This window comes from Heliangelus exortis, chromosome 16 (assembly GCF_036169615.1).
Source record: "Heliangelus exortis chromosome 16, bHelExo1.hap1, whole genome shotgun sequence".
Classification (NCBI taxonomy): Eukaryota; Metazoa; Chordata; class Aves; order Apodiformes; family Trochilidae; genus Heliangelus; species Heliangelus exortis.
The window spans coordinates 12408858-12424654 of NC_092437.1; the positions used below are offsets into that span (position 1 = coordinate 12408858).

The 15797-nt window shown below is 53.4% G+C and overlaps 1 protein-coding gene across 1 annotated transcript; it reads left to right on the top strand.

The window, feature by feature from the left end:
* Window positions 1-9742: 9742 nt before the first annotated feature.
* On the top strand, window positions 9743-13590 carry SLC32A1 (solute carrier family 32 member 1). The gene is made up of 2 exons (XM_071759965.1): window positions 9743-10542; window positions 11390-13590. Exons 1-2 carry the CDS (start codon window positions 10165-10167, stop codon window positions 12575-12577), a joined length of 1566 nt encoding a protein of 521 aa, XP_071616066.1. The 5' UTR covers window positions 9743-10164; the 3' UTR covers window positions 12578-13590.
* The last annotated feature ends 2207 nt before the right edge of the window (window positions 13591-15797 follow it).

A 15797-nucleotide genomic window follows, 5' to 3' on the forward strand; every position in this document is an offset into this window, starting at 1 on the left:
GCAGGGGGAGGTAATCACTGAGCTCCCTTCCCTGCTGTTCTTTTCCTGAGGTTTTATGCTCTCCAAATCTCTTTTTTTTCATAAACCAAATTAATTTAATTGCTTAAGAAGTACTTTTCTATTAAAAGAAGATAGTGTTATGATGCCAAAATGTTTACTATGGCTGTTTAATAGTAATTTCTCCAATTTCCAGGCCACCTTCTCTTCAAAGTTTGAAGGCATTGACCATGCTTAAGACTCTCCTGTGAAATGAATATTCTGGCATGCATTTACAGAGGTCTAAACTGAGATATACATAGACAAAAAGTGCTAAAGGTGGTTAAAAAATTGGTTATGGTACTTGCCAGAGACCCTTGGATCCTGTGCAGAGCTGGAGTGGTACCTGGAGTCTTGGTGGACACCCATTGCCAGGACTATAACAGTTTGGATCCAAACAAAAGCTGCTTTAATGTAGGTGGCTACAGGATGGGCTTTCAGTGCCAGCCCAGAACATGGCCCAAACCAGTGGGGCCTGGGTCTCAGGAGGGTTGGCATGGGTAGGCCATAGTGGCACATGCTGGTGAGTCAAAGCTCTGCTTTTGGGTCTTCCATGCTTTGGGATCTCTGCCCTTCATTCTGTTTTATCATGGAGACATCAATCAAGATTTTGGAGAAATGGAGCAGCCAATTAACTGCCCCCCTCTGTCTCTTTGGGATTTCCAGCAGAACTGGAGACTGAAGGATCTGGGAAATGGTTTCCTCCTTCAGGGACTTTGCCAAGGAAACTCTGCAAGCCAGCCTGGCCACCTGAGCATGAGCACCATGCCAGGAAATTCAGGGTGGTCCCCTAAGAGATCCTCTGAGTATGAACCTGGCCTTGTTCAGCCTTGATGTCCCATGGTGGTGGAGAGGCCAAGAGCTTGCTGCTCAGAGCTGTCCCCAGCATTGGGCACAGCCAGGCCATGCCATGTGGACATGCACAGAGTTGTACCAGGACTGCTGTGCTCAGTGGAGGGGTGACAATGGCCTCAGTGGCACCAGGAGCATCTCTGAGCCTGGGGCAGCCAACGAGGCTGGAGAGAGTGAGCAGAGCTGATGCTTTAGTGCACAGAGTACTGCAGGGCACTGTGTGATCACTGCTTCTCTGGGCTGGTTGCTGTGATGGGTTTTGAAGGTTAAAATAGGGTCAATGCAATAAAAAGAAAATGCAAAAAAACCCAACCCAAACTTATATATATGCATATATATATATATATAATAATTTTTTTTCAGGCTGGAATAGCAGAGCATTTAAAAAGGAATCAGAGCTAATGACTAAAGCATGAAGTAGATGCTGCTGTGACAAAGACACAGGCTCAGGAGTGAGATATTATTGGTGTGATGCCTGACATGGAGGGGAATGAATTTCTGCTTGTACAAAGAATTTAAGCTGAAGCTTCTCTACGTGGTGAGGTGCTTAACTGCTGTTTTCTGCAGGAGGCACTGTGGGACTGGGATGTGTGTACCTGCTGTACCTGTGTCTTCAGGCCTCCCTTTACCACATCTGACAGGCAGAACACCAGTGCTGGGAGCACGATGCAGCTTTGCAAGAGCAAGGAGGTGCATGTCCTGATGAGTGCATATGTGTGCATATTTTTATATATATTTTTATACTTTTTTTTTTTTTTTTTTTTTTTTTTGGTGGGGGGGCAGGGAAGGGTGCCAGGCACTATTATTTTAAAGTATATTTTTAATCCCCTTTGCCTTCCTCTCAATTCAGAGCCTTAAACTAAGTTGATGGAAAGGCACAAACCTTGTCCCTGTAACACACATGAACCAGACACCTCCAGGCTCCCAGCAGCCACCAAGCAAACCCCAGGGAGAAGACTGCCCTGCCCTGCCTGCACTGCCCTGCCTGCTCCTTGCACCTTCCTGGGCCCATTTCATCCCCTCTCTGGTGCAGAGCATCTCGTTGGGAAGCCTGAGGCAAAGCTCCCATCAGGTTTTGGGCAGTGGTAAGAGATGGAATTTCTGTTTTGCTGCACTACTTGTGAGTCAACACGAGCTGCAGAGCTGAAGGCTGTGCTGCTGTGTCACCAAAAATACACCCTCTGCTCCAGCTCTCATTTCAGCTCGTGGTCTGTTCCCTTCGTATTGTCTCCTGGCGAGGGATAATTTTAGTCATGTCCAAATATGTTTGCTTTCTGTCCATTAGATGAGAGAAGAAAAGCCTCTCTGCAACAAGCTGGTTTATGGGGCTGATGCTGAGCTCCCCTCGGTGCTGGCTGGGACCCCTTGGGTGCCTCTGGGAATGCTCCTGCAGCACAGCTCATCTGCTCCTGAGCACAATAATTTTCCTAATATCCCAGTTTTCCTAGTCTGAAATGCTGACAGGAAAGTTTTCCAGGTCAGGGTATTTAATACACTGTATAGAAATGCTGCATTTAGCCCAAAATGAGCACGTGCTGTGGATCTGGAGCCCGTGCTGCCCACAGAGGGATCTGCAGCTCCCTGGCAGCCAGGAGCAGAGGCTTGGCAGGGGCAGGAGGCACCGGGATCAGCTGCTCCCTTGGAGCCACACAAGGGATAAGCAGGCTCTCTATTGCTCATATTAGATGTGGGTGATGGTATTTCCTTGTACCCCAGTTCCACTGGGCTGGCTGGTTCTGCCTTTTGGGCTGCTGGGAGCTCTCACCCTGCTGAGGTTGCAGGGGGTTTTCCCAGAGCTGTGCATTGCAGTGCTCACCTGCTCCAAGTGGAATGAATAAAAAAAACATTTGTAGAGCTAAAAAAGAAAAAAATATATTTTAAAATTTATTTTAATTTTGCTTTGCATTTTGAATTATTATTTTTTACAGAGCTGCCTGCACTGCAGAGCAAAGGAAGCCGAGCTGAGGGCAGCAGTGGGTCCTCACCCACCAGCCCCAGTCTCTCAGCAGGTTTGGGTTTCTGTCTCCTCCTCTCCAGCAGAAGGCTTGGTGGCACTGGCAGTGCTGCTGTGGGCTGAGCTGTTTTTCCCTGTGGATCAAGCAGTGACGTGCCCCATTGTGCCTTTTAATTTTCCTTATGACACAGCAGCAGCCTCCCACGGCGGTTTTCTCACCTCAGATTTTGACTGTATCCTTTATGTGGCTTTAATTGTTGGTCTCTGGTAAAAGAAAACAACCCAAAGTGATTGATGATATCAGCACGCAGGGGCTGCACATCCAAATCCTGCCCCTGGAAACAGCAGGCTCCGTGGATGAGGCTCTGTGGGGATGTAGGGGCAGGGCTCAGTGACCTGACTGCAGTTTTTCCCTGGCTTAGGTGTCTCTTGCTTGTGTCAGTCCAAAATAATGAGCAAGGTCCTGTTAAAAGAAGCTGGACAAGCCTGTGCCTCCTGCTTTCCCCTGCTAGCCCTGGCTGAATTGCCAGGAATATCACAAAGCAAGGGCCAGGCTTTCCCAACCTTGGTTTTTGGATGGGGCTGGGAGTTGTTTGCAAAGAGATGTGAGTAACTGTGTCATCACCCTGCCTTTATCAGAAAGGGGCACAAAGTGGAGAAGGAAAACGGACAGATGAGGGGATGGTGCTGGCTGGGATTGAGCCCTCTTGACAAGAAATACTCCAAAAGCAAGCTGGCTGCCACTGCCATCCCTCTGCTCCAAGAGGTCCTACACAGATTACATAAAATTAAGAAAACAAAATGAAAGAGAAAAAATATAAGAAAATAAAAATTATAATAAAACCATATAAAACTATAATAAGAACTCTCTGATACTGGGGCATCACCTGAGCGTGGGCTGCTTAGGGAGAATTTTCCTGTACAGAGCACTCACCATACATTAACAGCAAACATTATGTTTGATTTCTTGCTTTGCAGCATCATTTCCCAGCCAGGATATGACCAGGTATGGGACAGGAGGAGGAGGTGAGTCAGGTGCTGGGTCCAGAGGCCACTGTGCAAGGAGCTGAGCAGGGTTGGGGTCACCAGAGCAAGGCAGGGACACTGGAAGGGTTTGTCCCTCGCCCGAGCCAAGCAGCTGAACACAGCTCCTCCCGGGCAGGCTCCTCGTTCCTGCTCTGCCCGGGAATACTCAGGGCTGGAGGAACACAACCCATGTGGGGAGGCAGAGCACAGTAATCTGATTTTGAAAAGCAGCACTTACAATCTCTAACTGTAGCAGTTGCTTTTTATTTGCAAATTGATCTTAAAAGGTTGGCACGTATGAGGTATGCACTTTCCTTTCCTAGTCCATAATAATTTCCTGTGAAATACAAGAGCACGTAAGTATGTGAATATTTAATATGACAGTGATGAAGCTTTATATATTAAGTCAAATAAAATGCTGTTAAGCTTGTGGGAACAATATTATTTGCATAGAGAGCTGGGAATTTGGCATTGCAAGTAACCAATCATGATCACTTAAGATTTTTTTGTCAACAATAAAGACAAACTGAGAGTTAGATTTAATTCCCATTTATTGGAATAGTCTTTGAGACTATTTGACTGTGGTCAAATTGCAAATTAATTTTTAGTTTATAGATTGTAATGTTTCATCAGGGCTCTTCCCTGCTGGGTAATGAAAATCATAAAAATTCAGCTACAAACTCTCTCCCAAATTACAGAGGAGTTGTCTGTTTTATGAATAGCGAGGTTTAATGCAGAAGCTTTTATTTATAGTTTTCATGTATCCTTCAGGTGAATTTTCTTATTGTGACATACATTAGCCTAAACCTGTGATATTCCCAGCCCTTTATATGCTCTTTTTTATGTCTCTATAATTTAGGCAGCCATTTTGTGTTCGGGGAGAAAAAAAAAATGAAATAAAGAGGGGCCATCGGTTGCGGGCTTTCTGCTGGAGACCTTGCTTTTGGATTTTACTCTGCCACGGTTATTTTACCGCAAAGGATCTGTCATGCTGGCTAAAGCTGCTTTTGTCTTGAGCAGCAAGCACACTACACGAGTTCAGCTTCAAGATCCAGAGCACGAACCGAACCTCAGCTTCTGCCAGAACTCTCTGTATGCCCGTAATGCTGACGGTAAGCTCGGAGCAGGGGCAAGAAGGAGCAAGTGTAAGGCCAGGCAGGGCTGTTGGTGATGCTGTGCTGGGGTTCCTTCCTCAGGGGTGTTTCCAGGGTGCAGACCGCAGCCCCTTCTCTCCAAAAATCCCTCGCCCTGCACCGCGTGCTGCCACAGATGCCGTTCCCTTCCCTACCCTCCTGAAATTCCCAGAGCTATTAACTGGGTCACGGGAGCTGGTCCCAGTCCAGCAGTTTATCTAATTGCCTTTTTATAGTATATTGTGCAACTCTTTATTATCCTGTCAGAGTTCCCCTGCGCGGTGCCGGAGGGGGGACGGGGAGGCAGAGCTGGGATGCAGCTCGCTGCTGAGCAGCCACTCGTGATGGAGAGCAGAGGGTGAGCCGGTGCATCTCCTGTGCTGGTAAGGGCCTGGGCAAGAAACCCAGGAGGTTCTCTTAGCAATGGTTGGGGGCAAGGTGGACCTCTTCTGGGGTCACATCTCTGGGTAGGCATGTGTGCGGGAGGGATGGATTCTTCTTCAAGAGCAAGTATCTGGGCTGAGCTGTGTTGGGTCCGCTCTGCGGAGGCTGCTGCTTGGGCAGATGGAGCCAGGGGAGCTTCTCAGCTGGTTAGGCAGGAGGTGCCCCCCCCGGCCTTCCCATTCCTGCAGCTGGCAGCTCTGCTGTCCATGCCCCGCAGAGGGTTTTAGGGGTGTGGGGAGAAGTAAGGAGGCTGAGCAGGCATGAGGTTTACGCGGCTGCATTCAGACACTCGCTTTTCATAGGTGCTGCTGAGGAGGATGAAGCTGAGCCCACAGGAACTGCAAATCCCCTTTTTTCCTACAGACATGATTTGCAAAAAGTATGTTTGAGGCAGGTCACAGCTCACCAAAGCGCAAGAATCACACCCGTGTGGGGTCGGTAGCCTGACTGAGCAGGAACGGTGCTCGTCCTGCTCCCAAAAAATCACAGCTTCGTGGAACTGCCACCAAGCTGTCGGTGAGGGCTGCAGAAAGGCACCCCCAACCCGGGATTGGCCTCTCCAGCTCTCCTTACATCATTTTTGAGCAGCAATACCTCTTTTCCCCCAGATTATTAATCAGAAGACCCAGCCACAACCCCCCAGAACCTGTTCTGTGGAGATAAGACAGTCACTCCTCCAGCTGGATCTGCCGGTGCCCGGGGATGATGGGGGGGGGGGGTCTGGGCGAGCTTGTTACCCGCAGGAGCTGCTCAGGGGGTGAGGGGATATGAGACCCTCAGCCAGCCCCGAAGAGTGGCTGCAGAGAAAGCAGCCAGTGCCAGACCCCCGCCCCCCGAACGCCATCCCCGGGCAGAGGGAAGGGCTGCGGCTCCCTCGCAGGCTGGCTCTCGCCTTTTAGCTTCATCTGGAACGATTTGCAGCTCAAACGCCCCCCTGAGAGCCGCTAACCTTTGGATAAGGTTTGACACCGTTATCCTGCTTGGGTTAATTAGGAGTCAGGGGAAGCCCAGAAGTAACGCGGCTGCCTCCATCCGTCTGTCCGTCCGTCGGTCTGTCCGTCCATCCGCTCCTGCAGCCTAAACCCTGCTCCAGCGCCCCGGCGGAGATGCGGGCGGCGATAGGGAGAGAAGCAGAGGTAAATGTCCCGAACCTCTTCTCCATCTTTCAGGACTTCCCTTCCCTTTCTTTCTCTGCTTCTTCCCTCTGGTCTCTCTCCCCCCTCCCCCTTTCTCTGTGCTTTAATCCCGGTTTGAGCCTCCGGTAGAAGTTCAGGGGGGCTCTCTCTTTTGAAATAATTTTTTTGCCAGCCGCTGATCCAGAAGGTCTTTTTCTCCCTCCTCGGGAAGCGGGGCAGTAGCCAGACGCCTTCCTGAGGGCAGGAGAATCCGCCGGGGGTGTTTCCAGCCAAGCAGGGTGCTGGCGGGGGCGGCTCTGAGGTGCAGAGGTGAAGGCGGCGAGGGCGGGCTCAGCCTCCCCGCGTTAAAACCGGGGGGAGGAGGAGGAAGAGAAGGGGATGCTGAGGAGTTCAGGGTTTGCAGAAGGGTCGAGGAATACAGGAGCTTCTGGGGCATCTCTCTGTTCATTCAGTAACTCCCGTCCTTCACCCCGTCCTTCACGGGGGGGTAACCCCCCCACAGTTTTCGCCTCCGTGTCCGCCAAGGCTCGGCAGCAGCCGGGGATTGCCGGCGGTGTCAGAGTGAGGGGTCCTTGGGACGAGGAGGGGACCGGACCATCCAGCACCAGGGAAAATTGATCCCCGACCCCAGGGCATCCCCACCCGGAGAAACGGGGCAGGCGGGGACGGGGGAGTTCCAGAGCCCACGCAGGGACCCTCAGCCGCGGGGAACCCCTCTCCGAGCCGGCCCTACGAAGCTGGGGGTTTGTTTTCAATCTCCCTGTAGTTTTGGGGTTTTTTTTCTTTTGTTGTTGGTCTGGTTTTGTGAGACTTTTAAATTTGGGTTGGGAATTATTTTTTTTTTTAATTTTTTATTTTATTTTTTCTCTCTGTCTCCCGAGCCCAGCATCTGCTGGATGCTCACCAAACAGCCCAAAGCCCATCACCTCCCTCCTCGACATGATGGGGTGGTCGGGGCCCCTTTCCCCTCCCCAGCATCGAGGGGTGCTCAGGGGGGTGCTGATGAGGGGGCAAGGAGCTGCACTGGGACTGCCTGGGGGCTGGGGCTGTCCCCGCCGGCTCCCAGCCGGGTCAGAGCCGAGGTTTGTGGGTGCTGGGGCAGGGGAAGGGATGTGCCAGAGCATTTTAGGGAAATATTAACGCACCAGACAGCTGTTTGCGTGATTTTTCGTTTCTTCCTCCCTGATGCCCCCTGCAGCCTCCAGAAACAGGTCTCCTTCAAGTCTTCTTTGACAATGAACTTGTCTTAGGCTAAATTAAAAAAAAAAAAAAAAGGGGGGGGGAGGAGGGAAGGAGGAGAGGAGGGGAAGAACAGCAAATAAATCACTGAATCACTGAATTAACCCCCGAGGTGTTGATCGTAGCAGTCATGTTCCAGAACCGTGAAGAAGCGAAACGGCGGCTGCTGCAGTCGAGGACGGCGGTGACGGCCCGAGCCCCCCGCATCCTCCTCCGGGTGATTTTCATTTTCCCCGGTTAATCCCGCCTGTCAGGACCCCCCGCACCCCCACCCCCAACGCGGCTGTTGGCAGGACCCTGCTAAACCCCGGGGCAAAACCGTGCCCCCCTCGGCTTTCTCGACCTATTTGTGCACTGAGATGTATTAATTTCCCACAAAGCCAAGGATGCGCCTCATTCCGCCGCCTTCCTCCCCCCGCACAGGAACGACTGGAAGAAAAAAAGCCCCATTTTTGGGGGGTTGTCTACCGCAGCAGCCCCCACCCCCGCAGAAGGAGCGGCAGACAGACTCCTTAGGGATAAATCCGTCACTGGAGATACTATTTAACGTTTTTGTTTCGAAACATTTCAGCCGTTTTGCACCCAATTTCCTTTTGGATTCTGGTAGTGAAAAAAAAAAAAGAAAAAAGGAAAAAAAAAAAACCCAAACCCCCAGAACCCCCCCAAACGATAGTGTTTAACCGTTTTTCCTGGGAGCTGAGGGGGTTCCTTCCCTACCTCTGCTCGATGCCGCATCCCACCTGCAACCGCAGCCCGGGTGTTCCCTCCCCGTTCACTCATCAACGAAATTAAGAAATAATTTAGTGCCGGGTTTTCCGCCTATCTGTAGGAAGGAAAAATTGGTCTTTTTTTACCTTCCAAAGCAGCAAACGAAACACAGGTTTCCCCGACCTCCTTTCAAGAACCATCTGGTTTGTATATAAATACATATATAAATAAATACAATAAATAAATATATATATATAAGCGATTCAAACGATCTCCCCGCAGCAGAGGGGGACGTGCTCTCACACACACCACCCCAAAATGCCACCGCTCCCCCTGCCCCCCCTGTGCGTGTCTTTGCCATAACTCAAGGCAGGGATTTCTGATTGCCGTTGTTTGCCATATCGGCTGCTCACCTCGGAAATATTTAAAAAAAAAATAAATCGTGAGGCTTTTTAATTACAAATAATTATAAGAGTTTGGAAGTCAAACGAAAATATCCTGACTTTAAAAAAATTAAAACAATAGAGAGAAAAATATTAAAAAAGGAAAGAAAAGAGACTCTACACGAGATGGTGGGGAGCTAAGAGGAGAAACCAGCAGCCGAGCATCCCCGCTGGTGCCAGTGTCCCGCAGCTGCAGAACGGTGTTGGGGTGGTCCGGGAAGTGGGGGGGACAGACGCTGCGAGCCCCGGCCGGTAGCGGGACCCGGTTTCACTCCGGTTTCGGAGCTCACACGGGTCGTTACCGAGAGCTGAGCCTTTGCTCCCCGGGAGCGGGTTTCCCCGTCCCGCTGCGCCCCGCGGCTCTGGCAGGATCTGCTGTCCCCGGCCTCCAAAGGGCCCGCAGGTTTCGGGGGGGCGAAAAAAGAAAAAGGAAGGGGCGCGGGGAGGAAAATTCCGTTGAGCACAGGTGGAAAGCCGCTTGCCCGCCCCTTCAATGAGGCTCATTTATTCACACTGGGGAGGGGGCTGGTGGCCGGGGGCCCCGCGGCTCAGGTGTAGGGCAGGGCGGGCAGCGCAGAGGCTGCGGAGCCGGGAGGGTGGGGGTAGGGGTAGGGGGGGTAAAGGGGAATTAAGGGGTGGGGGGGAGTCCGCGCTGCGGCGCTGCTGGCGGGGCCCGGCGGGCGTGGGTGGGGAGGGGGGATGGGGCGGGAGGGAGGGGCTGGGCTTGGCCGGGGAGGCTGGTACCTCCCCCAGAAATGCAGCAATTCTCTCCCCTCTTCCTCTTCTCTCGGCGAGGTGGGCGCACTGCGATGGAGACGCTGCGTTCTCTGCCAGCGGCTTGCGCTGACCGTCTGCTGACAGCCACCGGGTGCTGACAGCCCCCCATACCTTCCCTACTCGCCCCTCGATCCTGCCGTGAGGGTCGGCGGAGAGGAGAGGAGCCAGCGCGGAGCAGCGCGGAGCGGGCGGCGGGGCGGGCGGGCCCGCAGCTCCCCGCAGCGGTGTCATGCCCCTGGGCATCCCGGCCGGGAGCCGCTCGCCCTACGCCGGGACACGGAGGTAGCGGCCCGGAGCAGCCCCCCGCAGCCGCCCACCCTCACCGGGAGGTGAGGTGCCGCCCGCCGCTACCCCGCCCCGTCGGGTCTGTCCGTCTCTAAGGGTCCCCGAGTAGCGGAGCTCTCCCACCAGCCACCATGGCCACCCTCCTCCGCAGCAAGCTTTCCAACGTGGCCACCACGGTGTCCAACAAGTCCCAGGCCAAGGTGAGCGGCATGTTCGCCAGGATGGGCTTCCAAGCGGCCACCGACGAGGAAGCGGTGGGATTCGCCCACTGCGACGACCTGGACATGGAGCATCGGCAAGGGCTGCAGATGGACATCCTCAAGTCGGAGGGCGGCGAGGAGGGGGGCGAGAGCCCCCTGGAAGGGGACATCCACTACCAGCGAGATGGCACCGGGCCCCTGCCGCCCTCCGCCTCCAAGGAAGGGGGTGTCTGCTCCGAGCTCTCCGGTCAGGGCAAGCCCAAGATCACGGCATGGGAGGCGGGATGGAATGTCACCAACGCCATCCAGGTACGGCCACCACCGGCACCGGGGAGTGCAGCCCCTTTCCTGCTCCCGGCCCTGTTGTCCTCTCCCCATTCCCCACTCCCGGCCCTGTTCTCCTCTCCCCGTTCCCTGCTCCCAGCCCCACGCCCGGCTGGCTGGTAGCCCCGGGATGATCGCAGCCTCACTTAGGGTAAAAGGAGGAAAGAAGGCAAAAAAGGGGAAAAGGAAAACAAACGAACAAAAAAACAAAATGGAAAAGAAATTTATAATAGAGAAAAAATTCAAAAGGGCAGAAAAATAATAATTAAAAAAATAAAAAAAAAGGGGAAAGGGAAGTCCCCCCAAGCCCTGATCTCCTGCTTGCCCCACGCCCCCAGAGAAGGGTGCAGAGCCGGGTAGGGGCCCTTCGGGGCCGGGCTGGCCGGTGTCCCCGTCGGGCTGCCCCAGCCCATGGGCAGGGGACGAAGGGGGGGAGAGCGGGACTCCAGGGAGCGCCCTGAGAGACGGTGGGGCAGCGCCGGGGGGGTTTGGCTCTGGGGGGCTTGGTGCAGAGAGAGGGACTGGTGACAGAGCTTGGTGCAAAGCCCGGGTGTCAAAACCGGTGTTCTGGGTGCTGCGGGGTGAGATGGTGCGGGTGTGATTGGAGCGGAGTGGGGGTGGCACGTCAGAGAGCAAGGGGGTGTCGGTAACCGTGTGCGGCCGTGACTGCGTGACGTGACTGTGTGACCGATTGCGTGGGCGTGATGGTGAGCCCGGGGAGAGCGGGCGGGCATGTGACTGGCACTGTGCGACTGCGTGTGCCCCGGGGACGGGAGCCTGCTGGTCCCCTCCCTGAGACGAGCAACACGGTTTCCATTTTGTCTCTTTCTAGGGAATGTTTGTTCTGGGCCTGCCCTATGCCATCCTTCATGGTGGATACCTAGGACTCTTTTTAATAATTTTCGCTGCAGTGGTTTGCTGCTACACTGGGAAAATCCTTATTGCCTGTCTTTATGAAGAGAACGAGGATGGGGAGATAGTCAGGGTGAGAGACTCCTACGTGGACATAGCGAATGCGTGCTGCGCCCCCCGCTTCCCCACGCTGGGGGGCAGAATTGTGAACGTGGCTCAGATCATTGAACTGGTCATGACCTGCATTCTCTATGTGGTGGTCAGTGGGAACCTGATGTACAACAGTTTCCCCAACCTGCCCGTCTCCCAGAAGTCGTGGTCCATCATTGCCACGGCAGTGCTCCTGCCTTGTGCGTTCTTGAAGAACCTCAAGGCAGTCTCCAAATTCAGCTTGCTCTGCACATTAGCCCACTTTGTCATTAACATCTTGGTGATCGCCTACTGCCTCTCCAGGGCACGTGACTGGGCCTGGGACAAAGTCAAGTTTTACATTGATGTGAAGAAATTTCCCATCTCCATTGGTATCATTGTCTTCAGCTACACCTCCCAGATCTTTCTGCCTTCCTTGGAGGGGAATATGCAGAACCCCAAGGAGTTTCATTGCATGATGAATTGGACTCACATAGCAGCTTGCATCCTTAAGGGACTCTTTGCCTTGGTTGCCTATCTGACCTGGGCTGATGACACCAAGGAAGTCATTACAGACAACTTACCATCCACCATCAGGGCAGTAGTCAACATTTTCTTGGTGGCCAAAGCCTTGCTCTCATACCCCTTGCCATTCTTTGCAGCTGTGGAAGTCCTGGAGCGGTCCCTTTTCCAAGATGGAAACAGGGCGTTCTTCCCCAACTGCTACGGGGGAGATGGGCGGCTCAAATCCTGGGGACTCACCCTCAGATGTGCCCTGGTAGTTTTCACCCTACTCATGGCCATCTATGTCCCTCATTTTGCCCTCTTGATGGGTCTTACTGGGAGCCTCACAGGCGCAGGGCTCTGTTTCCTGCTCCCCAGTCTTTTCCACCTCAAACTCTTGTGGAGGAAGCTCTTGTGGCACCATGTCTTCTTTGATGTCGCCATTTTTGTTATAGGTGGTATCTGCAGTGTCTCTGGGTTCATCCATTCTTTAGAAGGCCTCATAGAGGCCTTCAGAACCAATGCTGAAGACTAAGGAGAGGCCAGAGCCAGTTGCAGTAAGAAAATCACATCAAACGTCTGCATAGCCAAATAATTCTGCATCCCTTTGATGGAAAGAGTCATTATTTTCGTTACTTGCATCCAACAAATTCTATATCATAGAATCTGAGAATTAAAGGAAATGAGAAGAGATGAAAGTGTTCGTCCTGCTGTCTTTTTAAATCAGCTAAGATTTAAATATATTTTTTTGGTTAGAGTTTTTTGAAGGAATTTATCTGGTGCCCCATCCTTATCTCCTCACTCGTTGCCTGAAGCTTGCCCCCCCCCCCACGAATGACCTGTTGGGAAGCAGTCGCAGTTTTCGATACTCCTCACAGATATGCAATTCAGTGTTTCAGGACCTGAAACACAGGTGCCGACCCCACCAGGTTGGGTTGCTGCTCTCACAGGCAGAAGCAAACCAGCCACGGGTGCTGGGAGCAGGAACCTTCGTTTTACACTGTGTGAGATGGCTGTAGCCGAGACCCAGATTGTACGACCAACCCAACACGTCCAAGCAACAGCTGATGACCAGCGCTGCCAGTTACCTGCAATGTTTACACCGCAGTCACCTAGGTGTCAGGACTGCTTAATACTTCCATCTGAATTCACCCCGAGGGATAGTGCAGTACAAGGATTCACCTCTGGTTGAAACCGCAGACCTGGAGTCCACGTCTTGGTGACTTTTCGTTTTGGTTTTGTTTTGTTTTGACGATCGTTATTCCTAAATTACGAAAAGTATAAAAAAACCAAAACCACCAAAATAATTATTAAAATAAATCATATATTGTTGGATTTGACGTCGTTCAGGATACAGGAACACAACTACGACACAATTCATTACTGTGCAATCTACCAGATCCGTGGAGCTGTTTCCAATGTACGTGTGGTGTCATTGTGGTAAATAAGATGAAAAATGTATATCAGGAAAAACAAAAAGTCTATCTTTAACATATAATGTGGTACATAAATATATCGAACAATAAAGAGAAAACATAGCTGATGAAACTGGCTTGGTTCGTGGGGGTCGGGGGGAGCTCGGAGGAGCTGGGCTGGGGCGCAGGGGGGGGTCACCCCCCTCCCCGCTCCTATTTGCATCGAAGGGGCTGTCACCGATGGCGGGATTAAGCTGTTTGCAAGAGGTAGGGCTGTGTTTCGGGAACGAGTCATCCTACAGCTGGGGGGGGTTGTGTGCTGCTTTTAAGCCCTCTCCCAGCTTTGCTTCACCCAGTCGTGCTCAGCCCCCGGGGGTGGATGGAGTTTGCAGATGTACCCCGAAATTTTTGTTCTTGTGAACGAGGGGGAAAAACAAAACAACACAACCAAAACCCGTTAAAACGAAACAAACGCAGCGAAGGGAAAAGGAAACAAACGAAATAATGGCTTGGAGATATCCCCTGGCTTGAAGCAAACTCAATCCGCCCTGCCCACAGGTGCGGAGCAGGGGGCTGGTCCTGTTCCGCACCGGTGACGGAAATTTCCTCGATTTACACCGATTTAAAAGCCCCACAAGTAATTCGTTGCTTGCCCGCTACACAACGGGAATGAGAAGAGGGCAGGGGAAGGCGGGCGACCCACCTACCCACCGGCACCGCTTCCCCCAGCCCCGACTCAGCAGATGTCCCCTTGGGGATCCTCTAATTGTCCCCAGAATTGCTGCGGAGCCCTCTTAGGGGTTGGGGGTCTCCTTTATCCCCTTGAGCTGGAGAAGCTGCTCACCGACAGCAGCTGCCCACCGACCGCAATGCGGTACCCGGTTCGATGGGGGTGGGAGGGGGTTGGCACAAGCTGGGGAAAAAGGGCTGCTCCTTCCCAGAGAAAACGGGTGTTTTCTCGGGCAGCTTCCGAAATGAAAACGCAGGGGACCTGTGGGGTTTATTCCGCATGGGGACAGGGAGGTGTGGTGCCCGGGGGCATCGGGGTGGGGGTCCCCTTGACGGGTCGCCTTTCTCTTCCTGCTGTGCTCCTTTTCTGGGGGTAAGCAGCAGTGCCCTATCCCGGTACAAGTGACCCGAGATTGCCCACCTCTCCGGCAGCCGAATTTACAAGCCCACCACCCCACATTCTCCCTCCAGGCCGGCTCTGGGGGTCCCCTGGTCCCTCGGCGGCAGCTCAGCGACCACCGACCCTGGGAGACCATCTGGCGAGTGCAGCTGGACGAGGAACTCCCCCTTTACGGGTGTCTGCTGCTTTTTCCTCTGCTCTGAGATCTCTTTTTTCCCTAGGGTGCCGAGAAGGGAGCAGCATAGGAGGGGATCCAGCCCATCTTCTCCCTGCCCTGTGTAGGGCTGAGATAGCCCCCTCGGACCCTGGGAGTAAGTGGAGAGCTGAGGAGCCCCGGAAGGTTAACACACTCCTCCGCGCATTTTTGGTTTGCATCTGCTTTGTCCGTTGTGGTTTTAGGATCCTTTCTTTTCCGTGTTTCCTACGGGGACTGCAGGGAGCAGGGGGATGCAGACAGGACCGCTGCCATGCCGCAGTGCCAGCCCCGTGCCGGCAGCTGCATCCCTGGATGCAGGGTGCTCGCAGACTCACCTGTCCCATGGCTTTGTGGTTTTCAGGGGCCAAAGGTTCTCTGTTTCAAGGGTACACGATGATGAGAACTGTTTCACTGAGCTTTAAATTCGGGGAGGTTTTAAACCGATTTCAGTGTTTGGGTTTTTTTACCCCCTTGCCCGGCTCCTGCTTGGAGTGCGCCTGGGGCTGTAAGATTATTTGTGCTGTTTTGTGACAGTGAGGAGACAGCCAGGGCAGCTGAGGGCTCCTTGCTGCCAGCCTTCGGGGCACGGAGCAGAGTGTGACCCCAATCCCCCCACCCTGCCTAGGCACAGCCCCCCCAGACCTCCGCTTGCTGGGGAGCAGAGCCCCTGCCTGGCTGGAGGGATTCTGCCTGGCATTTCTGCCTCCCCTGTGCCACCTGTGCGGGTCCCGGGGGTGACAGGGCAGCTCAGTGTCCGGCTGGCAGCGGTTTCCAGCTGTGGTAAAGCCTAAGATTGACCCGGAGAGCCCCGGCGGGCTTTGGGGCTGCTGTCAGTTCTGCTCAAGCGTTTTGCTCCCTGCTCCTCCCCCGGTGCTGGGGGCTGAGCGTGCCATGAGCTCGCAAAACGAGTCCGCTCCGCAAGCCGGAGAGAGCAGCCCAGGCTTTGTCCTCTAAACTTGCCCGTGGCTGGAAGGAGTGTGGCTGTTGGTACAACCCTTGTGACTCCAAATCCAGG

Coding starts and splice junctions, on each gene's coding strand:
- SLC32A1 (XM_071759965.1), top strand. CDS start 10,165: ATGGCCACCCTCCTCCGCAGCAAGCTTTCCAACGTGGCCACCACGGTG. Junction 10,543..11,389: donor ATGTCACCAACGCCATCCAG/GTACGGCCACCA, acceptor GTCTCTTTCTAG/GGAATGTTTGTTCTGGGCCT.